The sequence below is a fragment of the Gadus morhua genome, chromosome 16 (assembly GCF_902167405.1).
Source record: "Gadus morhua chromosome 16, gadMor3.0, whole genome shotgun sequence".
Taxonomy (NCBI): domain Eukaryota; kingdom Metazoa; phylum Chordata; class Actinopteri; order Gadiformes; family Gadidae; genus Gadus; species Gadus morhua.
In genome coordinates, this window is record NC_044063.1 from 8,430,823 (window position 1) to 8,457,347 (window position 26,525).

Below are 26,525 nucleotides of genomic sequence, written 5' to 3' on the forward strand. Positions count from 1 at the left end.
TTTGGACATTGCAGTACAATTAAATGTAATTATATATTATTTAATTCCGACAGTCTTTTAAAGGCACATGCCTCATGGGTGCTGTAGAGTAAAGGAGCACTGGGACACTTGATTTAACATCATTCCGCGGTGGAAATTCATTTCGCACTGCAAAGATTAACATTCCCAAAGATAACATTTTAGTTAAATGGTGAGGAAAGAAGCCGGAAACGATAACAACGTAGTGTGATCAAGCGGTTAAGACCGGCTCCTCTCTTATTCCCCTGGTTGCACAATAAATGGAAACAGACAAATGTACACAATACCAATTAGTTATCTTGCATCAACGTGTGGACCTTTGTGAAATCAGCAAGCTATTTCTCGTGAAAATGTGTCTTTTGAATGGCAACAGTCCAGTGGATTATTTTTTAACGAGACCAAATACATTAGTGAAGTCACAATATGTGGTCGCTTCCTACGGTTAACATAGCGCTTAAAGAAGCACTATGCTTATATTCTGTGAGCTGCACTTCCTCCCATGTAATATTACTTAGCCTTTAATTGCCAGTATTTTATGTGGGTTAAATTAATGCAAAAGTTATATTTAAAATAAGTTGCTGGAAAGAGGACAATAAATCAACTTTCAGTTGCTTATTTGTAAATTGTATGACGAAAGCCGATACAAATGACCAGACGAAAGACATGTCCAAGAAATTTATTCAAAAATAACTGCCACTTGCGAGCCAGGGAGAGTCAACCAATATTAAAAGGTTGGGTATGGGATTTGCGAAACGCCCGCAGATTTTGAAAATACACAACTCAAATGGACCTACCCACTCTCCTTCAATGCTGACTCTACCCATTCCAAGTACATGGACGCGCAATCATGCACGAGCGCGAACACAGATGCGCGAGAGCGAGCCATTAGCTAGCTCCAGTAGCTACCCCGGGATATCAACAGAAGCTTGCTCTGGGTCACGCGCTTTGAGTACGTGCACGAAGGGGTCACGCGCGGGGGAGTGCAATACGACCGTTTGATTGACGTACTTACTGTCCAATGCCACTCGGTGGTTGTGGAAATCATTGGCTGGAGATTTTTTCGAGCCCGGCCCGTTCCACAGATGATTGACTTTCATTTTTCATGACATTTCGAATTTTCATGTCAGTACTTCTAACTCAGTGGCTGTAAGTGGGGGATGATACGGATTAAGTAATTTTTCAAAAATGACCAGAAAAGAGAATTTCATACCCAACCTTTAAGAACAAGCCCTTACAAAAACAAAAGCCAGATCTCTATAGCTCTAAAAACCTATACAAAAAAAAAAAAATCACAAACAAATGAACAGCAGAAATCCCGATCAGTTGACAGTGGGCTGAGGACATGTAAAACGGGCAGTGCAGTAGAAGACCAGACTTCATGCTTAGGGTCGGCCTCCTCCATGAGCCAGCGACACGTAACCATGACGACATGTAACCATGGTCCCAAGACATGCAGGCCAGTCCCGACGGGACAGAGGTGGGGCTGGAACTGAACAGCCTAGGGGGGGGGGGGGGGGGGGTTCGGGTCATCCCATAAAACATAAGATAAAGTCCTAATAAACAACAGCATCGGAGGATTAATAACACAATAACAAGCAATTAAGGTTGGGTCTTGTTTAAGCATGTTTCAGTGTGAAAGAGTTTCATTCCATAAATTAAACCAAAAAAAACCTTCAGGATTTGTTACCAACTAACAATTCGACCATAATGTACATTTCTCTTTGAAATACAAGCAAGTTATTGCAAGGTCCTTGGAAGTGTAAAAAGAAATAATAAAGGGTGCCATTCAGCATAAGGATAATATTCAGCACATAACTTAAAAACTAAAAACTAGCCAGGTCCATACAATGTGCCAATTTCAACTGCCAAAATAACCGCAAACGATGGTTTGTGAGAGACTAGTTTTGTTTGGGGGGGGGGGGGAAGATGGAGATTTTTTTTGTGTTTGTGTTGTGTGGTTAGGGTTAATGTGTTATTAGCATTTTATATTACCGTGAGGTTGGGTGTGTTATAATAACGTGTGTGTCAGGGTTTGGTTAGGTGTGTGTTATTACTCTGCGTTATTAGGGTGTGTATCAGGGTGGATGTTATTGGGGTGTGGTTGGGTATGTTCAGTCGCCTGCAGGGGTGGGGCTCCTCTTTGCGCTTGGTGTGCGGGAACGACTGTAACAGAGAGAGATGAGGGTTAATGGTTGCTGCATGGGGACAAGGACAACACGACCTTCACACTCCAGGCCCGCTCCCTGTGCCATTTCCCTGGCTTGATTCAGAACCATTTGATTACTGTACACCAAATAGTCAAGAAGATTCAGTTATATTGCAAATCGGTCCAGGTGCAGAGACTCAGATTCGATGCTCTAAGGGATAATCGGTGCCAGGGAAATGGCATTGGTCCGGGGGAGAATCCCATGAGATGTATGAAGGAGTTTCAGCAGGCCGGTCCTTGGCTTTCAAATGGAAATCCAAATTGTAAGGACCGACACTTCTGAACACACCCAATTATACAACTTCCACACAAAAAAACAGTCTCTTTGCATCAAAGAACAATACATGTCATTGTCGTCTGGTAGGCTGGGATCGACACATTGTAATGGGAACAGATATTAGATTCAATCACCACCAATCGGGAATTAACGGGTTCTTTCTACCAGGGCTAGGGTTTCTACATTTGAGAAGTTAAACTAGACTCATAAAGTCACCTTTACATTATAGGGCTCAAGACACATACATTTTGACTGAGTCTATGTTTTATCTATTTGGGGAATCAATAAAATCATTCAGATCGCATTCAATTCCATTCATTCCTGAGTCTACTGCTAAGTTGGTTTTACTTTAGTGGATGGCCACATGGTCTTGAGCTCCGCCTTGTAATTTTCAATAATGTTATTCTGTCGGCCAACCAGATACAGTTTCCATTAGCTTAAGGCTAAAGTACCCAGTTATGTTCCCCACTTCGTTCAAGGTCTCTGAAGGTGAGTGCTTTACATCGAAACCAGCTGTTTTCTAGCCTTATCAGTGGGGGGTGGGGGGGGGACGGGACATCTGGATGTTTACCTTTGAGCCAGAAACAACAAGTACATTGAAGCGGAGGACGAAAGCACTGAAGGACGGATGACTACTACTCGAAGAGACTGCGCTGGGAGGCTCTTGAAGACGGCTGTCTCCTCAGCACGCTCCCTCCCCCTCTCATAAGCTAAGACAGAGGCCGGAGAGCTCCGGTAGGTAGGAAGGTGAAGGGGGAGAGGAGGGTGGAGGAAGGGAAAGGGGAGGGGAGGGGGGGGGGGAGGGGTTCAAGAAGGTCGTGGTCGAGACTCTGACTGTGTGGGTCCGCCCGCTGGCAGGCCTGAAGGCTGGCTCTAGTAGAACAACTGTGTGTGTGCTCGGGCGGTTCTGGTCTGAGCGCGTGCGTCGGTCGCCCATTCACTGTGGGGGGAGCGCTCGGTCGGTCGGTCGACCTCTCTCTCTCGCTCTCTCTCACTCTAACGCCAGCTGCAGGCGGAGGCTGATCTCAGCTCAGGGCTTAAGTCACCCTCCCGCAGGCCGTGACCGCCGGCAGCGGGCAGACCCTGGGGTCCGCTGCCACCACACGCTTTAAAGAAAATATGAAAAATAAACAAAACCGTTCTGCAAAGATGAGTCACCACTGGTGCTATGCTGCCTGAACCCCAACTACACCCAACTGCTATTCTACAAGTACCCCTTTACTGTACATAAGAACCCACCCAAATTTAGAACAACATTTGAACCTAAAGCTTACTTTTTTACTAATCTTTCAGTCCATGACTGCAGTCAGTTTAAAGAGCAACTAAACACTACGATCCAAAAGCCGAAAGCCAGGGATAATACCCTTATTAAAACCAATCTGAAGCAGCATTCAGAAAGACGAAGGCTTCCAGAGATGGTGCGGTTCCTGCTGTTGGATTTTAGTGTTAGTCATATTGTGTTTTTCACTTTAAATTAAGACTGAATCTAATGAACCTCAAATGCTTAGCTAACAGGGCCTTGCTGCAACTGTAAGAGATGTAACCCCATTGGCTATCCTAAGATTAAAGGTGTTCCTTCCTTCCTTCCTTCCATGTGCCCTATTCTCAATTCCTCAGCACAAAGCCGGGCGGAGGTTCACTTAACAGGACAGGAACCTCCCGCTCAACCGCTCGGTGCTGGTTGTGAAGAGAGAACCGGGTACATGAAGGAAGGCCGCCGTTCTAAACCTTCCACTTCACTTCCTATTCATCCTCCCTGCCTCCACCTCTCTATCCTGCTACTGAGAAACAGTAGCAGAGCCGTCCGAATCACGTCGACGATGTAGGGGAGCTGTGGCTGTGCCTGGGCTGGTCTAGGCTCATCTAACGCTTAATGCAGAGGACAAGACAATCTACCCTGGCTAATGTGCAAATCTGACCCTTGGCTGAACTCATAAGGCTGGCTGATCACTAGACTGCTCAAGGGGTGGTACACAGGGCAAATTCAATTACTTTTCTAAAAGAAGACAATCTGGTTGAACTAGACAAGTTAAAACAGCTTTTCTACAGTGAGTGAGGAAGTAGAGATGGGGCCGTACCTTGTCCTCTTGTGGCTAGGTGAACGGGAGCGAGAGCGCGAGGCCGATCGGCGCCTGGGGCCAGACACAGAGCGGCGCCTGGGGCCAGACGCAGAGCGACGGCGGGGAGCCGAGGCGGACCTGGACCGGGACCTAGAGCGGCTGGTGAAGCACACCAAACGGGTCAAGGACTGGGAAAATATTACCACCAAATTCAATACGATGCGTGTGATGTTTAAAAGTTGAGGGGGACAGGGCCTAAATATATTTTACTCCCATCTTCGGAAAAACCATTGCAGCAAAAATTTGAAACTCACCTCCTCGCAGGAGTCCTGGACTTATTAGAGCGGGCTGGGGAGCCTGACCTGTTATCATGAAAACACTTTTAAGTGAAAAGGGTCAAAGCACTAAACAAGCCAGACGGGTTCAAGAAACAGGGCGGGCAGCAGGTTTAAGGCTCCACGTGTGGGTTGCTGAAGTACGATAACATAGAAAGACCCTCTGGCAGTGAGGTCATATTACATGGTGGGGAAAGAACAAAGGCCAACATTAGCTCTGGTTACGGCCGTCGACACTAAGGCTTACCTGCTTCTGCGCTTAGAGTACGATGGAGAACGGCGTCGCCCACTGCCACTAAAAGACAACAGGTGAAGGGTTAGGAAATGACACACATCCACCTGGACTGTGCGCCCATTCTCACAATCAATAAACAGCAATGGGCAGTTATTGACAAAAAAAATGCTTGAAGCATGCAGCACATCCATGTACCGTTCATTGCTACGGCTACGAGAGCGGGAATTGTAGCGGCGGCCACGGGACCTGGACCGGGAGCGAGATCTGGAGTGAGAGCGGGACCTAGAAAAGAAGAGAACAACCGATATGGTTTAACCGACTCAGCATATTGGAGGGCATTCATCTGCAGGACATCTTCAGATGAAGCCGTTGGGTTCAACCCCCTGGACATCTTCCGATGAAGTGGTCAGGGTTAACCTAACCTAAAGTGGTGAGGTTTAACCTCATGATGCCTTTGACATCTTTCAGATAAAGTGGTCAGGTTCAAACTTATGCCAAGTGGTTATGGTTAACCTCATGATGCTTTTGGACATCTTTCAGATGAAGTAAACACTTTTAAGAGAAGGAAGCTGTGACTGGTTGGGTAGCAGAGGTATGTGAGGAGCCTTGGGGGTACCTGCTACGTCGGCCACCTCCCCTCTTGTTGAAGCGGTAGCAGTCGTATGCATAGTGGCCACGGTCACCACACTGGTAGCAACGGTCTTGGGGGTCAAAGTGGCGACGACTTGGGCGCCCGCGACCCTTCCTGGACATGCCGGTTGAAAGCTCAACGCGAATTCTAGAACCACACAAGACCCTGGTGGAAAAGACAGCGGTTTAATTTTAGCAAGAGCTGGCCCGGCAATATAGTTTTGGTGGAAATTGTGATGAAAATTCAGACACCAAAATGGCCAACATCCGATTTATGTTTGAGAAAAAAGGTAAATATAACTGTGTTTAAAACAGAATCTAATACATGTGAATACGGCTTGTTTTGGAAGTGGCACGGCCCGTTTAACGACTAGTCTGTAGAGAATACTCACTTTCCATCCATTCCCTTCACAGCATCCTCAGCATCTCTGGGGTCCTCATACTCGACAAAGGCGAACCCAGGAGGGTTCCGGGCAACCCACACAGTACGAAGGGGGCCATAGTAGCTAAAAGCCCGTTCCAGCTCGCCTTTCGCTGCGCCATTGCCCAGGTCACCGACGTACACTTTACAGTCGGTGGCCCGCGACGAGCTACGGGATGAGGAGTAGTGGGACATCTCTCACCTCGTCTGCTGGGAGAAGAAATGAGTCCAGAAGGAAGAAAACCGTGCGTGTACATGAGAATAATGCAAGATAAAACACCAATGCACTACTAAAAAAAAAAAAAAATACCGTAGTACGACTTATTATGCGACAAGGAATTGATTGAAAATTCATCATAGGCAAATCAGCGGATTAAGGAGTTTGATATCTCCACTGTTGCCGAGGGCTGTAGATCATCAATCATTATATCTCATTGTGATGACCTTTGCCCAAGCGCCAATCCAGCCCAAGCGCCAATCCAGCCCAAGCGCGTGCGCCTGTACGCCATGTGTCACTCACAGGCAGCTCGTCAACTTCCTCATTGGGTCTGTTTTACAACAACCTCATAGTTTAAATGCAACAACGGCGGCATACAACGATATTGGTATTGGTATTCAGCCACTTATGCTCAATGTATAGAAGCTGCAGTTGGCCATGAACACAATTCGTTCAACCAATCTTAAAGCACAGTTGAAACTAAATACTATAAGTTCATATTTCAATGGGCCAACCCTTTGACCAATACTTATGAGTAACGTTAGTTATTGCTCGCTCAACAGGATAAACGTAGCCATGTGTCTACATGCCATCAAGATTGTCAGAGCGTTATATATAGATATACACCTGAGTGTGGACCCAACTATGTTCTGGACAAAAATAAACTGTTGTACGGTGAGTAAATGAAAATATGATTAAACATCAATATCGAAGAAGAAGAATGCATTGGAGGCTACCGATACTCAGCAAACCGAGCATTTAAAACACAATATTGTATTACATTATCTTGGAATTAGTCGGTGCCCGCATCTGTCCATAAACAATGGCGAGCCCATGCGTTAGCCAGCGTACCTTGTTTATCGCGATCCACGTCAATGCGCCCGGCGAAGAAGCTTCTACTGCACGTGAGCAGCAGCTAACCCTTCAAATTAACCGAAGATATACCGATCCAACTGTGTTATTTGGCCAGTAACCAATGTACCAAGCGTTAATGTATCTTACACCTTCTTTCCGCCAGGCTAACTGGCTAAGCTTTAGCGCTAGCTCGGCGTACTGTCCAATCAGCGAGCCCCCCGAAGCCGCCACATCCGCATCTGCGCAGTCTAGCGTTTCATCATGGGGCGGGACGTTCAATCACGAACCAAACAGCGCCCCCATGTGGCTGTCCAAATATATGCGCAAAACTTCGTAGCAGGGCCGGTGTGGTTACCGGATTGACTCGGCTGCCAGATCTACTCGGGGACCTGCGCTTACAGATGACGTATAGACACTTGACAAATCGACACAAGCCAACGGACTAAACCTGGAAGGGTTGTTTATAAACGGGGCTCACTCATGGACATAAAAAGAAGGCTCAATCCATTTTGGTTTTGATTTCATTGAACGCAGCCCGTTCTTTCGCACTAACAAAGCCATTGGAAACACGTCTAAAAGCACTGAGGAATGCATATGTAACCCAGTTCCTGTTAGGAACTCTTATTCTGAAGGAGGAGAACGGAAGTGTCTGCGTGTGGGTCGCTGTTTTGACTCTGTTGGGAGCGCTGGAAATAAAGTGGATCGCCCCGTTCAGTGAATGGAGTTAACCGATTCTTCTTTTATATATAACCCAAGTATGCAAAAATAATTTGTACATTCGATTATTATTCATAAATTAGAAAACAAAAGGAGATCGTTAATACTTGGGAATAACATGGGAATGAATGAAGCGCGTATTCGCATTTAAAAGACAGCATTTACAGGAAGTGCTTTCTTTATTGCGCATCTAGGACCCCGAGTTGATCTGGCAGCCGAGTCAATCTGACACCCACACCGGTGTTACACCGAATTATGCGACCCACCGAAAAGTGTGACCCAAGGTGGCGCTGTTGCATATTTTTTGCAATATGCACGAGTTTGCATATTAACCCTAATCCTAACCCTTTTATTTATGCATGACAAAAACATCAATAAAACATAAGATCTCCCCCAAACCAATTACCTTTTTATTAAAGGTGCTTAATAAATACATTTGTTTTGATTTGATTATCATTCTACAGACCAATACAATGATAGGGCGTTTAGTACCGTCCTTCACCGTTGCTTCTTTACCCATGAAAAGCTACAGTCAGTTTTAAAATAGGCAGATTTACCTTTGATCATTTCCTATTAGGCTACTGTGTAAAATGCTGTTTAGAATTAATGTTAGCATCAAGAAAAGAAAGACCCACCGGGGGGGGGAGTTTTATTTATGTTTTTGTTATAATGCAAACGTGCATGTTGCAGAAAATGTGCAACAGCGCCCCCTGGGGTCACACTTTTCAGTGGGTCGCAGAATTCGGTGTAACACCGGCGCAACGATGAGATTTTACATTTTGCGGGGATTCATTTTTCCCGTTAAAAAAATCATGAGTTTACCGTGCAATCGAGCCAAGAGGCTAAATATCAGCACAATCATACGGTTCAAAATTGACGAGTATATGTGTTAATCCGAGTAATAACATAAAAACATAGCATTTATTCTAATTTATGAATCTCAAAACCAGCAGGGGGATGCACTTAAAAACTGCTGACGGTGGCCTTTGTAAAATACCTGAAACAGGAGCTTTTGTGAAACGACAGCCTCAGTGTAAGTCTCACATTTACCCAACAATTGTGTGCTTTTTGCTATTTTCAATATAAAGCTTAAATAGAAGGAGCAAAAACTACCACTGAGGGCGCCAAGACCCCTGCGGTGCTGGCCCCCTCTATAGAAACCTAAATACGCGATTATGCGATCGCATAATTCAACGCATAATCAGCCTAAGTCTGCATATTCATGCGGGGCCGCACTTTTTCAAATATGCCGCACTTTCACCGCATAAATTGCCAATTTCCACGAAAAAAAAGCAGCCATTTCCCCCTGTTGCCATGGGAACGGAATGGAGTGACGTAATTACGCGACGTGAACGTCATCGCAAACCCCGCGACGAAGGCAAGATGAAGCGGTTTCCTTTGCCAACAAAGATAAGTGCAAAAGACCGTGCAAAGCAGTTTCCCGGATTGTTACACGACAGTGGGGGCAAATTATTTTGCACTCCGTGCAACTACGTGTTGGACCGCAGGCGGAAGTCGACGCTGGGAAACCACTTTGCCGCAGCCAAACATGCAAGGATGGTTAAAGAGATGGACGTTGAGGGAGAGGGGACGGAGGATGAGGAATGATTGGCTAGTGTTAGAGGCTACGCAGTTAGTTTTTATTTTCACAGTGGACTGTTGTAGTTTCATTCAATGAGTTGATGCAACTTTACAGTTGTAAGATTGCACTTTTTTGTTGCTCTTTTGAAAAGCTTCCTCTGTAAAACAGGAAAATATTTTTTATTTTATTTTATTTATTCATCTTTACAGAAGTTGTAGCAGATTCTTTTTATAAAGCTACAGAAGTTGTACTCAATGTTTTGTAAGTTTGAGCCATGTTTTAAGGTTGCAAATAAAACAAGATGAGAACTTAATTATTCCCAGCACTTTCTGTGATGTAGTATGCTTGTTTATCATAGAAAGTAATAAGAAATAACTCTACATTAAGGTAGTAGCCTAGTGAGAACAGGGTGTTGGGGGAATCACTTTTTCCCCCTCTTTTTCATCAAACCGCAAGTTCCCGCATTTTCCGCAAGTCCCCGCATTTTTTCGCAAGTTCCCGCATTTTTTGCAAGTTCCCGCAATTTCATTGCATCAAATTGCATAAATATGCCTCATATTTCATCACATTTTTTAAGAAAACGTGCAGCATAATCAAGGATTTTTGGCCACATAAATCACAAAAAAACGCTGCATTATTCTGGAGGGATAATCTATCATCGAAAAACCCAATTAATTGCCAAAGTGAAACAACATAATGTTTATTTTCGGATCAGTTTTAATCTAGGGGTGCTGCAAAGAATAACGACACAGACACAGTTAGCGATGAAAATAAATAAACTATATTTAAACAAGGTCTACCTTAGCTCAATAAATAGCTTAATTTCTTTCAGTAACACATTAACACCTCATGCCATATTCCCAAAACAAGCGTCATCCCTATTTGCTTATTTTTTCCACAATCATTTTGTTAAAAAATCCATTTTGGTTAATAATTTATTACAGTATTGAATAATGTATATCTCTATCACATGGTATTGTAATAACTCAGTCGTTGTAACCCTACAAAGGTTCAGGCAAAGAGAAGTTTCATCACGGGTAAAACGCCACAAGACACTGGTTACAGAGCGAGACGGGGGGGCGGGAGGGTGGTGGGGGTACACAGAAATATTTTACACCAACAAGATGGAATTGAATGGTATTTGTCGCAGGCACAGCCTTAACAAAAACAGAGAAGGCTCTCATTTCACAGCTTTAAAGGAAGTATAATTACACAGACACAGAATCCCTTCATATGTGTATGCCTGTAGTTGTGTGTTTGAAACACACAAGTCCCGGTGTCCATGTTGTGTTACCAGGTTAGTACACGTTTCCATTCACATCACATGTAATGTATTTTCTTATGCCGCTTTGTTTATTGTTTGTTACAAAAAAGGTTGGGTTTTGTTAGAAGTCAATCACAGGAATCAACCTATCATCACATATGTATAGAAACATCCATCATCGTAGATCATGCTGCTACCACACGTTCACCATGCGTCTTTAGAGGAAACACGAGTCATACGAACACTGGGGCGGGGAGACATCACATCTAGCTACAAGAACAGCCAAGGGCACCGCTAGACAGTTGGTACAGAAGTTTATCAAAACACAGAATCATGTTGCGATATTGTAAACAGTTCTATGGGGGCAGAGAGCAGGTGCGTGGCGCTGGGCCACATCATCCGGGGAGAAGCAGGACACATTGGGTGTACTATTAGTAACACTCTATATACCGTACACCAACTGTTACAGAGACAGCCTCTACTCAGTCAAAGGCCACCAACGAGCCAAGGGAAACCTTTGATGTAACCGTTGCTTTTAAGTTCAGGGGCGCAGACGTGTGATTTGGCGGGAGGGAGTACGATGGTAGGCTACCGTTGCAGCTAGCTGCTTGACCACTGATCTTGTTTAACGTCTCTGCTCGTCACTGCTGTGCTTATTAACGGCTCGTATCGCGACCGCTTTGCCTTGAAGTGGCCCCTTTTCATGCTCCCGTATGCTTGTCGTGACACCCCAAAGCTGACAGTAAGCCTATACTGGAAATATTCGACAGTTTCCCTTTGTAAACATGCTACTTAACATAACGTTAAAAAACGTTTCTTCCTCGGAGAAAGGGAATAGATGATGATGGGTTGGCAAAAAGGGTGCGAGAAACACTAGAGAGAAGATCATGTCTGATGTCTTAGTTTTAACCTCCTAGCTGGAGTATAAATGTAGTTCAGTTCACATCAAAGATATTGAAGTAATAATGTGTTAAATATATCTGTATTGCACGTTGAACCTACAGTGTACGTCGAAAAACTGCAGTACAATTTTTTTCTATACATAAATAATCTGTGTAAATAAATAAATAATCTCGTCAGAAAAAATATACACAGGTGTTTGTAAAACAGAAACAAACGAGTCCACAGACAAAGTAATGTGCGTTTGATTAAAGTATTTTCAATATGAGACACTTCACTGACTGGTTTGAATGGGAGCATCCTCGATGGGAAACATTGATCAAAATGTAATCCACGGTGTTTGCTAACAATATCATCGACACATCATCTACCACACAATCCATTTTGTTCTCACTACTACTAGATTGTTAAGAAATACAAAAACCCACCTTAGTTATATATGTGAGGAAACGGTATAAAGTCGATTTTACGAAATTTGTACAAAGTATGGTTTGTCTATAGGGTTAACAAATTGGGTAGCTACGAAATATTATCATGAATAACAGGAGTAATAAAATCTACCTTTAGAGCACTTATCAGTTGTAAACTTCTAGAGGGGGTTGGGGAGAATTGCAATGACACCGTGGCAGCACTAGAAACTAAATCCTTGCAGTAATATAATAATAGTCATAATAATAACAATATTAGGCAGTGAATTTACTGTAGTAGTTTCAGTTATCTGAATATATCAAAGCTCACAACACTCCCTGCTTATCGGCCAATATATCTTTGTAAATACTTGTTATGTTTTAATATCAAACAAACAAAGGGAGACTGCCCCAAATTTGGCGTGATACTGGCTTCTGAACCAAATCACTCAAATAACCGGAAAAAATCAATTCAAATGTTTTGCTGTTATGCAGTCATATGACCCCACTTGTTGTGTTCGCTACGTTTTCCATGTCGCCGACAGCGTTTTGCGAGTGGACACTTAAACATATCCACGGCATACCACACCTCTTTCAGTCCATCATTCAAGACCTTACACGCAATTAACAGGTTTGATCCTACCTCATCATTTCATGGTTAGGTCATGACCTGTCTTAGATATATAATACAGGTCCTACACATGGGTGAGGGTTGGGGGTGGGCAGTTGACTCTGGATGGATTATAGTTCACATATACCAGTTTAGGACTTTCCACTCTATATTGGGGTGGTTTTATACCAACTGTACCCTAGCATTGTGCTACACAGGACACAATGGGGTGACATCGTCTCAGCAGAGAAGGGATGTAAGTTTCATCCAAATCTCTGACTTAAATCAGTGATCTGAATGAACGTCCCTAAAGGGTAATTCGGGTTCTGGTGCATGTGTATTAAAAAAAAAATGGTGGACATAAACGATAAAAAACCAAGAGGCAAAGTTTGGAAAACCAAAGGTGTTAATATCCTATTAGTGTAGTTTTTAACGTTTAGTTAAGGCATTCGATTAGTATCCTGTATAATAGTCATTTTTGTTTTGTGTGGGTATGGCTAGGTAATGCTGCCGGATGATCTGATCTACCTACGAGTGATGTTAGAGGTCACTGTGACCTGAGGGTTTCTCTCTCATGATGATGATCTAACACTGTTCCGCCTCTTACTCGCCTCGGACTACCCATGCATATTAGTTGGAGTTAACCATGCCATAACCATGCTACGATAGTCTTGTCAGGATGCATGCCACAGAAATGGATTCATGGGAATCCCATGGATTAGGAGTTATTACCCACAATACCGACCAAAGCTGTCAAGCCACTAAATTGTGATTTTCAACAATTAGCCCTAAATCTGTCCCGTTGTGGACTAAGGTGGCCCCTAGTATGGTTTAGCAAACACAAAATATCAGCACAAGAGTTTGGTGGCTTGTAGCCCACAGTTGTTCTGTGAGCTAAGGAGCCAATGATATTACAAATGTCCATGGTAGATGAAGAAAAGTGTAACTTCTTTCTTCTCCCATTATTTTCTCTTGATGACCAGTCTTGAAGATGAAACTGTCACAGGTGTGTTTGCCTTGCGTTTGAGAGTAGGAGAACTTCAAAATGCTGATAGCTTATTGGTTACTGTCCACTGACCTGGAAACATTACCCAATGAGGTTCATGTATTTACATATCACTATTAAGTAGAGACATGAGGGGAGGAAAAGTTACATTTGTTTGACCCTTAGTTAGCATACACATTCAATCACTCACTATTCCTTTTCACTGCCTAATCAGGCAATATATGTGTGTATGTATATATATGTATATATATGTATATATATATATATATACACATTTTAAATAAAAATTAGCATCTCCAATATAATATTATCTTTGAATAATTCTAATATTTTAAAGAGCCAGAATTGCTAGGAATTAATTTGAATTGTATTAGTGTTGTTGCAGTGTTTAATCTTAACAGGGTAAACAATGAGGATTAAACCGGATTAGAACAGGCACATGTTTTTTCTCTGTAGCTTTAAAATGAGCTCTCAAAACGTTGTCCTTTGTAACATCAAATTAGCGTGGAAAAATATTAATCAGTTACAGAATACAATGCTGTATTATAACACTGTTATATTATCAATGGTAGCTAATCTTTTATCTTTGCTGTGGGATTCATTTAACAATTTCCTTGCCTAACCCGTTATGTGGCAGGGAAAATGTAATCACCTTTGGAATAATATCAGTGTTGATTAAAAGAGCTATAATTAACTTTGATGCCTGACTTCCATAGGCTGCTAAATTAATATGCTAGCAGCCTAAGTATCCTTAAACAATTTTGATGAGACAAACAACAGAATCGAATTCATTGATCTCAAATCTAAAAGCGTATAGATCACTGTTAGAACCTAAATCTTAAACCCTCTACTCTAATTCTCTACTCTGCTTCTCTGCTTCAAAGATAACAAATGTTTGGCTCAGCATCAGTGGACAGCAACTCACTTTGACGGACTAAAGTGTGACCATTCTCAAACACGACACCATATTTACTCAACGCTAAATAATCACTTCAGATCCGGAATGCATTTCCTGCACACTGAAAAGGGAGGGGGATATGAGGAGGATGAATCTGGATTCCAAACAGTCTTGGGTCCAGTCCCAGTTCAGTTACATTGAAACGAGGAGGAGTCCGTCGTTCAGGGAAGGGATGGAGTCTGAGAGTATATGTGGTGCATGTCACAGGAAATTAATTACTGTATTTACAGTCTGTACATTAGCTAGCAGTGTTGATTCAGTGTGTTGTGTTGTGTGCAGTGTGTCAATGTACTGTGTTAAGCAAGTGATTCAATTGTGTTACTCTATTGTGTGTAGTGTGTCAGCACATGGCACGTCGTGTGTTGATACACCACATGTAGCCTGTGGACGAGTCCGACTCTCGGTCAATGTTATTCTTGTTGTCTATCGAATGCGGTGATATCTATGAGCTCCAAGTACACCAGTATGTAAAACAGCACGATGCAGGGCTCCTTCCATCCCGACAAACATCTTCAGGCCTTCCATTAGGTCCGCGCTCGTCTCACATGTTGTTTTTGTAAACATTGCACTCCTTCCCTCTCCTCATCAAAGGTTTGTTTGGACAGAGGCGGATTGGGGGATGGAGGAATGAAACGCAGAACCGTGCTGAAGAGGGTGTTTAAAACACGGCTGGTTGAATGGACCAAGGGGCATTCTTCTTTCCTCAGTGCGTCGGCTGAAGGAACTGTGAGTTCGGCTCCACTTTCCTTCATCGGCACGGTAGCAGAACTAGTCAGGGTGGATGGATGTTGCCTGAATCCTTTGCAGTGTTTAAACCCTTACCCTAATCTCTCCCTCATGAAACCTACTCAGCCTTTCTCATCTCTGGCGCTCTTAATTCTTCGTATTTACTCTTCCATGCACAAACTAACTGCCACCCCTCCTCTGCCCTGTGTTAACACAATGTGTGTTGTTAACTGAAACTGACTAAAATAAACTCAAACGGATAGAAAAAAATATTTAACAGAAATAATAAGGTAAATGGTAGGCAGGGGTGGCCCTTTCTCCTGACCAAGACCTGGGTCATTTCACTAGGTGGTGGGCATGGGTAAATGAATGGGAGACAGAACACCTGTGATAAGAAGAACAGAATGGGGATCTTTCAAACTAAAACTTAAAAAAAAAATCTCTAACAGTGGTGTGTGTGTGTGTGTGTAAAGTCTGCGTGGTCCCAATGCACAGGGGGCGCGACGGAGCGTGAACACCATTAACCGTAGCAACTGTTCCCTGGGCTACACTGAACAATGGGGATGAGCGTGGATGATATGTGGCTGTTTCACTCCCTTTCTCGCTCTCTTCCCCTCACTCAATTACTCTCTCTCTGTTCCCCGCTCTCCCTACATTCTTATCTCCCCCTCTCCTCTCTAACCTCTTCCTCTCTCTCCCCTCCTCTCTCCCTCTTCCCTCTCTCTCTCCCCTCCTCTCCTCTCTCCCTCTCTCTCTCTATCTACTCCTCTCTCCCTCTCCCACTCTCCCTCTCTCTCTCCCCTCCACCTCTCCCCTCCTCTCTCCCTCTCCCACTCTCTCTCCCCTCCACTCTCCCTCTCTCTCTCTCCCCCTCTCTCTCCACTCCTCTCCACCCCTCACTCCCTCCCCTCAGAAGCCCTTGATGTGGCAGTAGGCCTCCAGGCTGGAGAAGAAGATGTAGAGGAACCAGAGGCCGATGAAAAGCAGGCTGGTGGCGATGCGCGAGCTGCGGGGCCCGCCCAGCTCCCCGCCGATGGAGGGCCGGCGCCGGAACAGCAGCACGCCCATGGTGAAGAAGGCGAAGATGGTGAAGAGCGTGACCGAGAAGGCCAGGGAGCCCGGGTCCACGCGGAACTCCATGCCCTTGGAGGCCCAGTAGATGGCGGCCACCGACCACGCCACGCCGATGCCCAGGAACACGTTGACCGCGTTGCTGCCCGTCACGTTGCCCACGGACGCGTCGGCGTGCTGGTCCTGCGTGGCGGCCACCTTGCTGGCGAAGGTGTCTGGTGGGGGGGGGAGACCGGTAGGGAGAGGTTAGGGGGTTACAGGAGCCGACCATGGAGACCCTTCATTCATGAGTGCGACGTACATCCTATATTTATCTGAAGCTCCCGCATATCCCGTCTGGGATCAATAAAGTACCGTCTCGTCTAACATGTGAGGCGGACACAGCAGACGAGGCCTTCAGGTTCAGTCCTTTGGCGGACGCTTTATGCATTTTGACACACAGGTGAGTGGTAGGGTTGGAGTTAGGGTTATGGCTTAGTTATGGTTCCACGTCGACGCAGCGCAAGGGGGTTTACGAAAAGGTTTACGCAAAGGGGGTTAACCTTGCGTCGAGGCGGCAAGGGCTGTGATAGCTCCTCTAACGTAAACCCGATGCGGAACCGAATCGGGTTCACGTGTGGTGCTTGTGTCGCGTCAACGTGGAACCATAACTAAGCCTTTAGGGTTAGGGGAGCAGCAGCATACGATCAACACTGAGCCACTGAGGGCTGCAGGAACTGGCTTCTGAACAGCCGGACCAGGCGGAGGAGAGTCTCTACTGGGGGGGTAAAGGTCGGGGCTCACCCGGGATGGAGGTTCCCAGGGCCACGAACACCACGGCGGTGACCGAGTCGCGGAGGCCCACGGTGCAGCCGAAGTGGGACGCCAGGTCCCCAATGACGGCGGTCAGCAGGCCGATGACGGAGATGGACACGCAGAAGCACGCCCAGCCGTTCCAGTACTCGGTGGGCGGCACGCAGGCGAACAGCACCTTCCAGAACACGGTGATGAAGTGCATGACGTAGTCCAGGCAGGAGGGCAGGTGCTCCTCGTCATCGTCCTCGTCGCCTGGGAGGGAGACGGCGGAGGGTGGAGGAGAGAGAGAGAGGGACGAAGGGGAGGAGAGAGAGAGGGATGAAGGGGAGGAGAGGGGGGGGAGGATGGAGGAGAGAGAGAGGGGGACGAAGGGGAGATGAGGGGGAGGAGAGAGAGGGACAAAGGGGAGGAGAGGGGTAGGAGGGAGAGAGGGACAAAGGGGAGGAGAGGGGGAGGAGGATGGAGGGGAGAGAGGGACAAAGGGGAGGAGGGGGGAGGAGAGAGGAGAGAGAGGGACAAAGAGGAGGAGAGAGAGGGACAAAGGGGAGGAGAGGGGGAGGAGAGAGGGAGGAGAGAGAGGGACAAAGAGGAGGAGAGAGGGGGACAAAGGGGAGGAGAGAGAGAGGGACGAAGGGGAGGAGAGGGGGAGGAGGATGGAGGAGAGAGGGACGAAGGGGAGGAGGGGGGAGGAGAGAGAGAGGGACAAGGGGGAGGAGAGAGAGGGAAAAAGGGGAGGAGGGGGTGGTGGGAGAGTAGGCCGAAGATTCAGATATTAGTTATAGATAGATCAATATGGTATCACTATAATTGAAATGGTACTCATACAAAAACGCATGGTCAAAAGCAAGTACAATCAAATTGTATCCAAAGAAGGCCATGATATAGAAATCTCAAAGTATAACTGCTTGAAAATGTACAATGCAACCCTCCAAATTATTCACTTTGGCAGGGAGTAAGTATTAGACGTAATCAACTAAAGTATTAACGTAATACTGAGCTCGCCGACGAGACACATACAGAAAAGAACATAAGTTGTGTTTAATTAACCAAATTGACACTGCGATCCTCGAAAAATATTAGAATAACAACTATTTGCATAGCAAGCTAATTAACCACTGAGCTGATCCTTCTTTGATAACTAGTGGACAACCACGACACTTGAGGCAGTTTGTTTTGCGTCGAAGCGCTCATTTAATGTCCCTTAACTGTAATGAATAATACCCTCCAATAGAGGGCGGTATTTACCCATCCAAAGAACGATTATACTTTAATTTACCCTTTTGCATTCTCCTCACAGATCTACGTTTTAAATCCGCATTTCAAAAAACCGTTATGAATATGTGGTTTATATTCCAAACACATAGTGGCTCCAAGAGCAGTTTACCAAACAGGTTCTCAGTTTTACTTGAGTCTTAACGTTGTTGGTATCAGAATATTCAGAAATTGAATCACTTTGTACGTGACTTTGGCTGTGTTCCTTTTATGAGTACTCCATAGCAGTGTCATCAGCGCGATGGAAGTGCAGTGAACTCAATCAAGAGCCGACCGTAGTTACCTTGCTCGAAGGGTAACACTAGATCCGGCCAAATAAGTCTGAATGAATACCAGCGTGAGGCTCTTTAATGGATATGGATAGCGCATGTGTGTGTGGGTGGTTTTGTGTGTTTCCATTTGTGATTACTTACTGATTACTTGACAAATTAAAGGTGGTGTCATTAAATGACATTAATCAGCCAGTGGCTGGAATTTCAATTTCACGCATGCAGGTGAAAATATCACGCATGAATTAATATTTAGACTTTGTTACAACTGGTTATTCTTCTTTGACGGTCACAAAAAAATGTAAACTGCTAAATACAGTTTCCTACCTTTTCTCTCACACACATAGGTGCACATACACACACACACACAACCACACACACATGCATACGCTTTAAAAGACACATACACACACACACAGTCAAACAGACACACACACGCACGTACAAACACTTTCAAACACGCACATACACACACACACACACACACACACACACACACACACACACACAGCGGTCTCACCGGCGCTCACGGTAACCGCCTCCACGAACTGCTCTCTCCAGGAGTGTGTGCCGATCACGAGCGCCAGGTTGGTCTTCTTAATGAGCTTGTCCACAGTGCTCTGCCAACCAGAAGCCAAGGAAACTCGTGGTTAGCAACCAATCAGAAGGCAGGAAGGCTGGAGGGTCCACATTATAAGGCCCTCATTATAAGGCCCGGGTCAACAGAGTCATGTGGATAGTTTGGGAGCTAGATGGACTCTCCCATGTCCTAGTCATCCACACACACATGTGGATGATGTTTCTGATGAAATCCTAATCATATCAAGAGATATAATAATAACACAATATTTTTGCTGATATACCTAAATATTTGCATATTTTGTTTTTGGGAATGAGGATGGCCAGCCAAGTTTGGTGATCCGAAAGGTTATACATGCTAGTAAACACACATTTGGTTGTATTATATGTACTATGTTTGAATTGATTGATTTAAATGATTTCAGTCGATCACAATTCCTTTGCGGAAATGTGTTACCAGGTAAGGGACAGGAAGAGCACACAGTGTCATATGCACCGAGCCGAATATAGAACGAAACGTGGGCAAACCAAAATGCAATGAATGCAAAAACAAAATCTGCAGGTGAGGTATAAATAAGCAGCCCGCCGAATGATACCTAGCAACCCGGCTCGTCTGCCCTTTACTGGTCTGCTGCAGCAATTCCATCTTTAATAACTCACATAAATAAGGTAGGAATGAAGAGGCCCCCCTCTGATGAGGAGTTTCAGTCAACACAACCGTATGGCCTCCCCGTTTACGATGAGTGCCCTAACCCTATAACCTCAGGCTCAGACATTCTCTTCTTTGGGATTGATTTCAATGTACAACTCCATTCATCTCTATGGTTATTTCCTCTAGCGCTATATATCACAAGGTACAGAGGCAGTTTTATACCTGCGGTTGGGTCATAGGTCAAGATCCTAAGGGAGGTAATGGGTAGAGCGGGGGCGTGAGGGCAGCGAGTGCGATTAGTGTTCAGTGTTTGGGTATCTCGCATTCTCTCATCACCAAACATTGGCGATGTTTGCTTGCCCTGTTTCTTTTCGACTTGGTTCAATGCGCTGAAAATGATTATTTGTCAGTTTACAGGAACCAGAATGTAATTGGAGTCAATATTTGCCTTGTACTGAATCTTCTGTCTGCGCTCTCGTTAAGAATGGGACTTAACGGTCGGGTTCAAAGTAAATCCAGCAATCCAAATATGAAAATGAAAAAGGCTTCATTCACAATGCACGCAAGCATCACAGAAACCATGCACTCTAATGAGCCTCTGTCATCATCCTCCGCCGACTGAAATTCAACTGCAAACGACGCCAATCTTTCATCATTACGGAGCCATATTTAAAACACTCCCCATTTCAGCCTTTGGGGAGGATCTGGAGCAGTTGGCGTCCTTGTTCCCAGGCTCAGCGTGTTCATAAGTCCAAAACAGAGGCTAAACTAACATGTTTACACCTTGACAGGCATCGTGTGGACAGGGCTTGCGATGCGGGTCTCTCAGTGTTTACCGATGTACCAGATATTCTTCCAATTAGGTTTAGACCGTGTTTGGCTCCAGGTAGGAGGAGGAGGAGGAGGAGGAGGAGGGGGAGGAGAAAGAAGCGTGTACGTGCCTCAACAGCAAGACCGCTGCCTGGCAGAGAGTGAGCTGATATATCAAGCGCTCGTCGTGGATTTTAATTATTCAAATCCACATTCCAGCTGGGCTGTGAAAGTGGGCTGCGGCCGCCTTGGTTCACAGAGGAAATAGCGGTGGTGCGTTCATGGTGCGTGGTGCGTTCATAACGCACGGGTTGGTAACAGTCCAGCCCGGAGTAGGACCGCCTTGCCTCACTTAAAGCCCACACATAGCAGAGCTCTGGGCTATATATATATACATATGGCACAGAGCTCTTCTATATATATATACAGCACGCACCAGGGCGAAAGGGGGATGGACAGCGCTGTAGCACCTATTGACCGGGCTCTTCACACGAGAGCTAAAGCGACTAGGCCGATCAATGGGGCTGATGGATGATCCACCTTCCACACGTCTGTATCGCCTCAGACTGGAGGACTCCCCACCCCAGGGCATTGGCCAAGAGGTCAATGCAAGAGGATAACGTATGGTGGTCATTGATGGGTTGATTGGTTGCCAAATGCAACCGCGTGATTGGCTACCTTGAACTCGTAGGACTCCTCGATGACCACCTCCAGGCGGCTGTGCTCCCCCAGGATGGGCTTCCCCATCTCAGCTATCCTGCGGGCCTCCTCCTCCTCCGCACTCATCTGGCCGTCGTCATCTGGGAGGATGGGGAGGGAGGAGGGGGGGGGGGGGGGGGAGGAGGGAGGAGGGAGGGGGGAGGGGGGAGGGAGGGGGGGGGGGGGAGGAGGGAGAGGGGGGGAGGGAGAGGGGGGAGGGAGGAGGGGGGGAGGGAGAGGGGAGGAGGGGGGAGGGAGGAGGGAGAGGGGGGAGGGAGGAGGGAGAGGGAGAGGGGGGAGGGGAGGAGGGGGGGAGGGAGCGGTGAGGGGCGGGACGGAGGAGGTGGGAAGGGGAAGGGGGAGTGGATAGGGAGGTGGCAGGAGGGATTGGTTGGGAGGGGAGAACGGGGGAGGGCAGGGGGTGGAAGGAGGTCGGTAGGTAGGTGCAAGGGGAGCCAGGGCGGTGGGGAGGAGGGGAGGGGGGGGGGTAGGGAGGTGGGGAGGAGGGGAGGGGGGGGGTAGGGAGGTGGGAGCAGGGAAGGTGAGGGGTGGGGTGAATAGAGGAGGTAGAGGGAGAAGAGAGGAGGTCAGACGTGGAGGGAGGCCGACAGAGCAGGAGGAAAGGGGGAGAGAGGGAGGAGAGGTTAAGGGGGATATTAAATAAAGAGCAGCGGCCTTAAGAGATCGAGGTGGAGACTGCAGCACATTGCGGCACCAATCTATAAATCATAACTTTATGAATAATTCAGGACGAGTCAGCATTTTATTTCCCACTGTATCATTTGTGTGCATTAAATCATGCATGTATTTCTGTCTGTGTGTATTTGTGCGCACAGTGTGTACTTGCAGACTTTTTTTTTGTTGTTGCATGAAATGGGGTGTGATTAGGAGTTTAGGCAGTGGAGAATGATCTTGCAAGGTTTTTTTTACACTTTGCGAGTGTATATGTGTGTGTATGTATGAGTTTGTATGCATGTGTGTGTGTGTGTGTGTGTGTGTGTGTGTGTGTGTGTGTGTGTCTGTGTGTGTGTGTGTGTGTGTGTCTGTGTGTCTTTGTGTGTGTGTGTGTGTGTGTGTAATGGTGGCTGTAAAGAGCAGTAGGGCATGAAAGCTTCCCTTCACTTCAAAGAGGACTCTTATTGCGAAGCATCCAGCATTAAGAAGGATTTTTAGTCACTTACTGTACTAATGTCACGCACACACACACACACACACACACACACACACACACACACACACACACACACACACACACACACACACACACACAGGTTAACACAACAAACAGGCATACACACAAACACACAGATACACACACAAAAACCGATTGACACAAAAACTGGCCCACATAAGAACATTTTCAGCCTTTTTTGAATACTGCAAATTTGTGCCAAACTGCTGTGAGACATACCACACATTAATGCACACAAATAAACACAAACATACTCTAAATAGTAAGACGCTCTTCTCTCCACAGTACAGTATTCACCAACAGTCCCGTCTTCCCTGTTCAGCCCTTCTGTGATCCTCCACATGCTCCGATGCTCTCCTACACACCACAGTACTCACAAGCGGCCTCTTCTTAACTAAGCGCACCTGGGGCCAGAAGGGATCTCCATCTACACAAATAATGTATCACCTTTTTCACCTTCCTACCTCCTTACCCCCTACCATCGTCTGAGCCTTCTAACAATCCTATTGACATTCAGACCAGTCCACCGCACAGCAGGCCATTCCCCTTCAACCATAAACCAAAAAGCTCTGGTTTACCTTGTGATAAAGGCCCCATAAATACATTAAGGCCAGTAAAACTATGTGTGTTTATCTGGGCTATGTGTGTGTGTGTTTGTGTGTGTAAGCCTTTAACTCCTGTCCGTCGGTGTCCTGTATGAGGTTCAAGCGGGCAGCCGGGCTCTGATCCAAATGTAAACTAACTCCCGCGAGCTAAGCTATCGGGGGCTGTAGCATGTGTTGTAGCACATGGAGGAATGCATAATGAGGCAAACGGGCCTTAGCAAGAGGGAAGCTCAGTGTATGGCTTTTGATCTCGCTCTCTAAACAAGTATACACATGCACGCACACACACACACAAACACACACACAAACACACACAAGGACACAAATAAACACACAAACACACATACACAAAAAACACAAACAAAAACACACACACACACACACACAAACACACACACAAACACACAAACGGACAGAAACAAACACACAAACACACACACAATGAGCACAAACAAAAACGCGCGCACACAAATACACAAACAAGCACAAACACGTACAAACACAAACCCACACAAACAACATGATCCGCCAGTGGCTATAAGCAGCAGCCAATTACAGCTCCAGTGTGCTGTTTCAGTAAAACCAAGGAATGTAACAATACGTATTATTATCAATGTGGAGAAAGAAATAGAAAGAAAAAGGTATGTAGAACGAATTGTTGGGTAAAAATCCATATTAAGAACTGTTAGTTGTATGAACGCTTTTGTAGACATCAACACCAACACGCATCATGCCAACATGTGAACATGTGAAGGCCAAGCAGTCAGCAAACCTTCACGGAGTCATGTTCGGGTGTTTTCCAGCCATAATGTGGATTAGACCATCTGCATGACCCAGAGCTAATAGCTAACGAGGGAAGGCCACTGGTTAAGTGCAGGGCTTGAGCCAAAACATGGCATGGTCCTGGAGTGACAACCAGGGGCTTCGTTTGTGAGCACATATCAGGCAACGATTAGATGCATTGAACCTGTAATGGTTCTATTTGCCGGGTTTTCACACCCTTCACCGGGAGGCACATCTGGGGTAGGTTGGGTTTGGCTGAACTGCTGTGGGCTTCATAACACAGAGATGATCTTACCTTGGTTGAGCAGCAGAGCTGTAACCAGGAGGAGGAAGATGAGGAGAGAGACGATGAGATGGAAAGATGAAGAGGAGGAAGAGGAGGGAGGAGAATGGGGGGGACAGAGGAGAGATTAAAACAGGAGTGAGTAACAGAACTGACAGAAGACATTAGTAGTTATTATGACACAAACAAACATACAACAAAGAAACAAACACAGGATTTATATATATGGTTATTTTTTCAGAGATTCCTCCCTGCTTCTTGGCAAGGTAGACTATGTGGCTTTGTAACCAGTAAATATAACTCACTTTCCTATACCCATCATTGTATTCCCATGTGTTTCCTGTGTGTGTGTGTGTGTGTGTGTGTGTGTGTGTGTGTGTGTGTGTGTGTGTGTGTGTGTGTGTGTGTGTCCTGGTGGATGCGTTATCACCAGGGGAGTCTAATCCCGATTCCCCTGTCCTCTCTCTAAAAGGATCTCTTCTCTACGGGCAGTTGTCGGGGAAGAGTCTGAGCGGCTGGTCCTTGATCTGGCGACTCCAGAACCCTTTGCACAGCGGGTCATAGAGTTTCAGAGAGAGACTGCTAGAGTGCTTGCTTCTAATACGGCTCTGTGGCCATAGATCCCCTAGCTCAGGCAGAAGAGATGCGGTATGAGATGCGTTATGTGTCACGTCGTCCATGTGTTTAATCTCATGTTATGTCATGAAGACACAGAGAAGCGGAGGCATAATGGCGGTGGACCACAGATTTCATACAACATATGAAACAGGAGGAAGAGGAGTTGAATGCGGAGGGTTATGAACAAGTGATTTAGCGTCCGTTGTTTGCTCTGTATTTATTTACTGACTGAAGTGATTTAGGTCATTCAGCAGAAGCTTTTATCCAAGAAAAATTCAACACAATAGAAAATATTTAATGAAATAGCAGCAATAAAATGTAGCAGCGTGTGTGTATGTGTGTGTGTGCGTGATCTTTGTGTGTTTGCCTGTGTGTGCGCGCATTTGTGTGATGTGTGTTTGTGTGTGTGTAGTAGAAGTGTGCCACTGACCTGAGATTCCTCTCTTGAGCCAGCGTGGCTCCTCCAGGACGATGAAGAAGTTCTCGTGTTTCTCATACTCCTCATCATCAATGATCCTCAACAGGATGGTCTGACTGTACACACACACACACACACACACACACACACACACACACACACACACACACACACACACACACACACACACACACACACACAAAAAAACAGAAATTAACTCGCACACATTATTTTACACGTGCACAACACACATGCAGACAAACATATCTTGGAAAGGTACTTTATCAACTGGTAATGTAATAGCCCCTCCTTCTGCAGTTCATAATGTGTTCTGTCTCTCTTCACACACACGCACGCACGCACGCATGCACGCACGCACGCACACACACACACACACACACACAAACCAACAAACACACAAAGATTTCACACATATATAAACACAAACATATTGATCAACAGCAGCTGCTGAAAGAATCAGGGCATGAAGCAGCTGGGCAGAGACAGGAAGTAGAATCAATAATTGACGTGAAGAAGGAGAGTCAGTGAGAGGTGGAGGAAGAGAGCGAGGAGGGAGAGAGGAAGAGACACCGGAAGAGAGAGGGAGCAACGGAGGGAGAGGGGGGGGGATAGGTTAGGAGATATGGAGGGAGATAAAGTTGAGGAGAGATGAAGGGAGAGGGAATAGAGATATAATAAATAAAATAACAAACTTGGATAACGTGGGCATATGGGCGGAGTGAAATATGGTGACGCAGAGGCGAAGTGAGAGCGATAAAATGACACACCATAATGGATGGTGGCCAATTATAGCTTAAACAGATGCCTCAGAGATATAATTAGCAGGGCGAGACATTTCGATTGGAGTCCTTCTTAGAGGAGCTGCACAGTTGGAGTCTTAGTTCAGGTCGACCTGCGAGACCAAAAGGAACACGGCACATCCTCCTGGGTCGCTGGGACATTTGGTGTGAAGCTTTTAACACAGCTTGGTCTGACATGGATGTACTTCTGTCTGAGTGACAGACAGCCGTAAGACTCCTGTCTGTGGTTTCTCA

At 45.7% G+C, this 26,525-nt stretch overlaps 2 protein-coding genes across 7 annotated transcripts in view; both read right to left on the reverse strand.

The window, feature by feature from the left end:
- Positions 1–679: 679 nt before the first annotated feature.
- srsf7a (serine and arginine rich splicing factor 7a) lies at positions 680–7,487 on the reverse strand. 5 transcript variants are annotated; one of them, XR_003979857.1, is made up of 9 exons: positions 7,252–7,487; positions 6,154–6,389; positions 5,748–5,927; positions 5,327–5,413; positions 5,144–5,191; positions 4,876–4,923; positions 4,580–4,711; positions 3,073–3,607; positions 680–2,181 (listed from the first exon to the last, which is right to left on the reverse strand). XR_003979857.1 is itself a non-coding variant. In XM_030380527.1 (8 exons), the coding sequence occupies exons 2-8, from the start codon at positions 6,375–6,377 to the stop codon at positions 2,130–2,132; spliced, it is 771 nt and encodes a 256-aa protein (XP_030236387.1). In that variant the 5' UTR covers positions 6,378–6,389; positions 7,252–7,487; the 3' UTR covers positions 680–2,129. The 5 variants fall into 5 exon arrangements, 2 of the variants coding, with proteins under 2 accessions (XP_030236387.1, XP_030236386.1); XR_003979855.1 differs by having other exon boundaries at positions 4,580–4,720; XR_003979856.1 differs by having other exon boundaries at positions 4,580–4,720; positions 6,154–6,392; positions 7,252–7,485.
- Positions 7,488–16,283: 8,796 nt separating this feature from the next.
- The window catches only part of slc8a2b (solute carrier family 8 member 2b), a 110,484-nt gene continuing 100,242 nt past the window's right edge, over positions 16,284–26,525 (reverse strand). The window contains exons 12-17 of one of the 2 annotated variants that reach the window (XM_030380273.1): positions 25,483–25,586; positions 24,447–24,464; positions 21,551–21,672; positions 19,352–19,451; positions 17,279–17,542; positions 16,285–16,710 (exon numbers count right to left, since the gene is read on the reverse strand). In XM_030380273.1, coding sequence (XP_030236133.1) covers positions 16,334–16,710; positions 17,279–17,542; positions 19,352–19,451; positions 21,551–21,672; positions 24,447–24,464; positions 25,483–25,586 — 985 coding nt within the window. In that variant the 3' untranslated portion in view covers positions 16,285–16,333. Of the gene's footprint in view, positions 16,711–17,278; positions 17,543–19,351; positions 19,452–21,550; positions 21,673–24,446; positions 24,465–25,482; positions 25,587–26,525 lie in introns of both variants that reach the window. The other variant, XM_030380274.1, reaches the window with a different exon arrangement.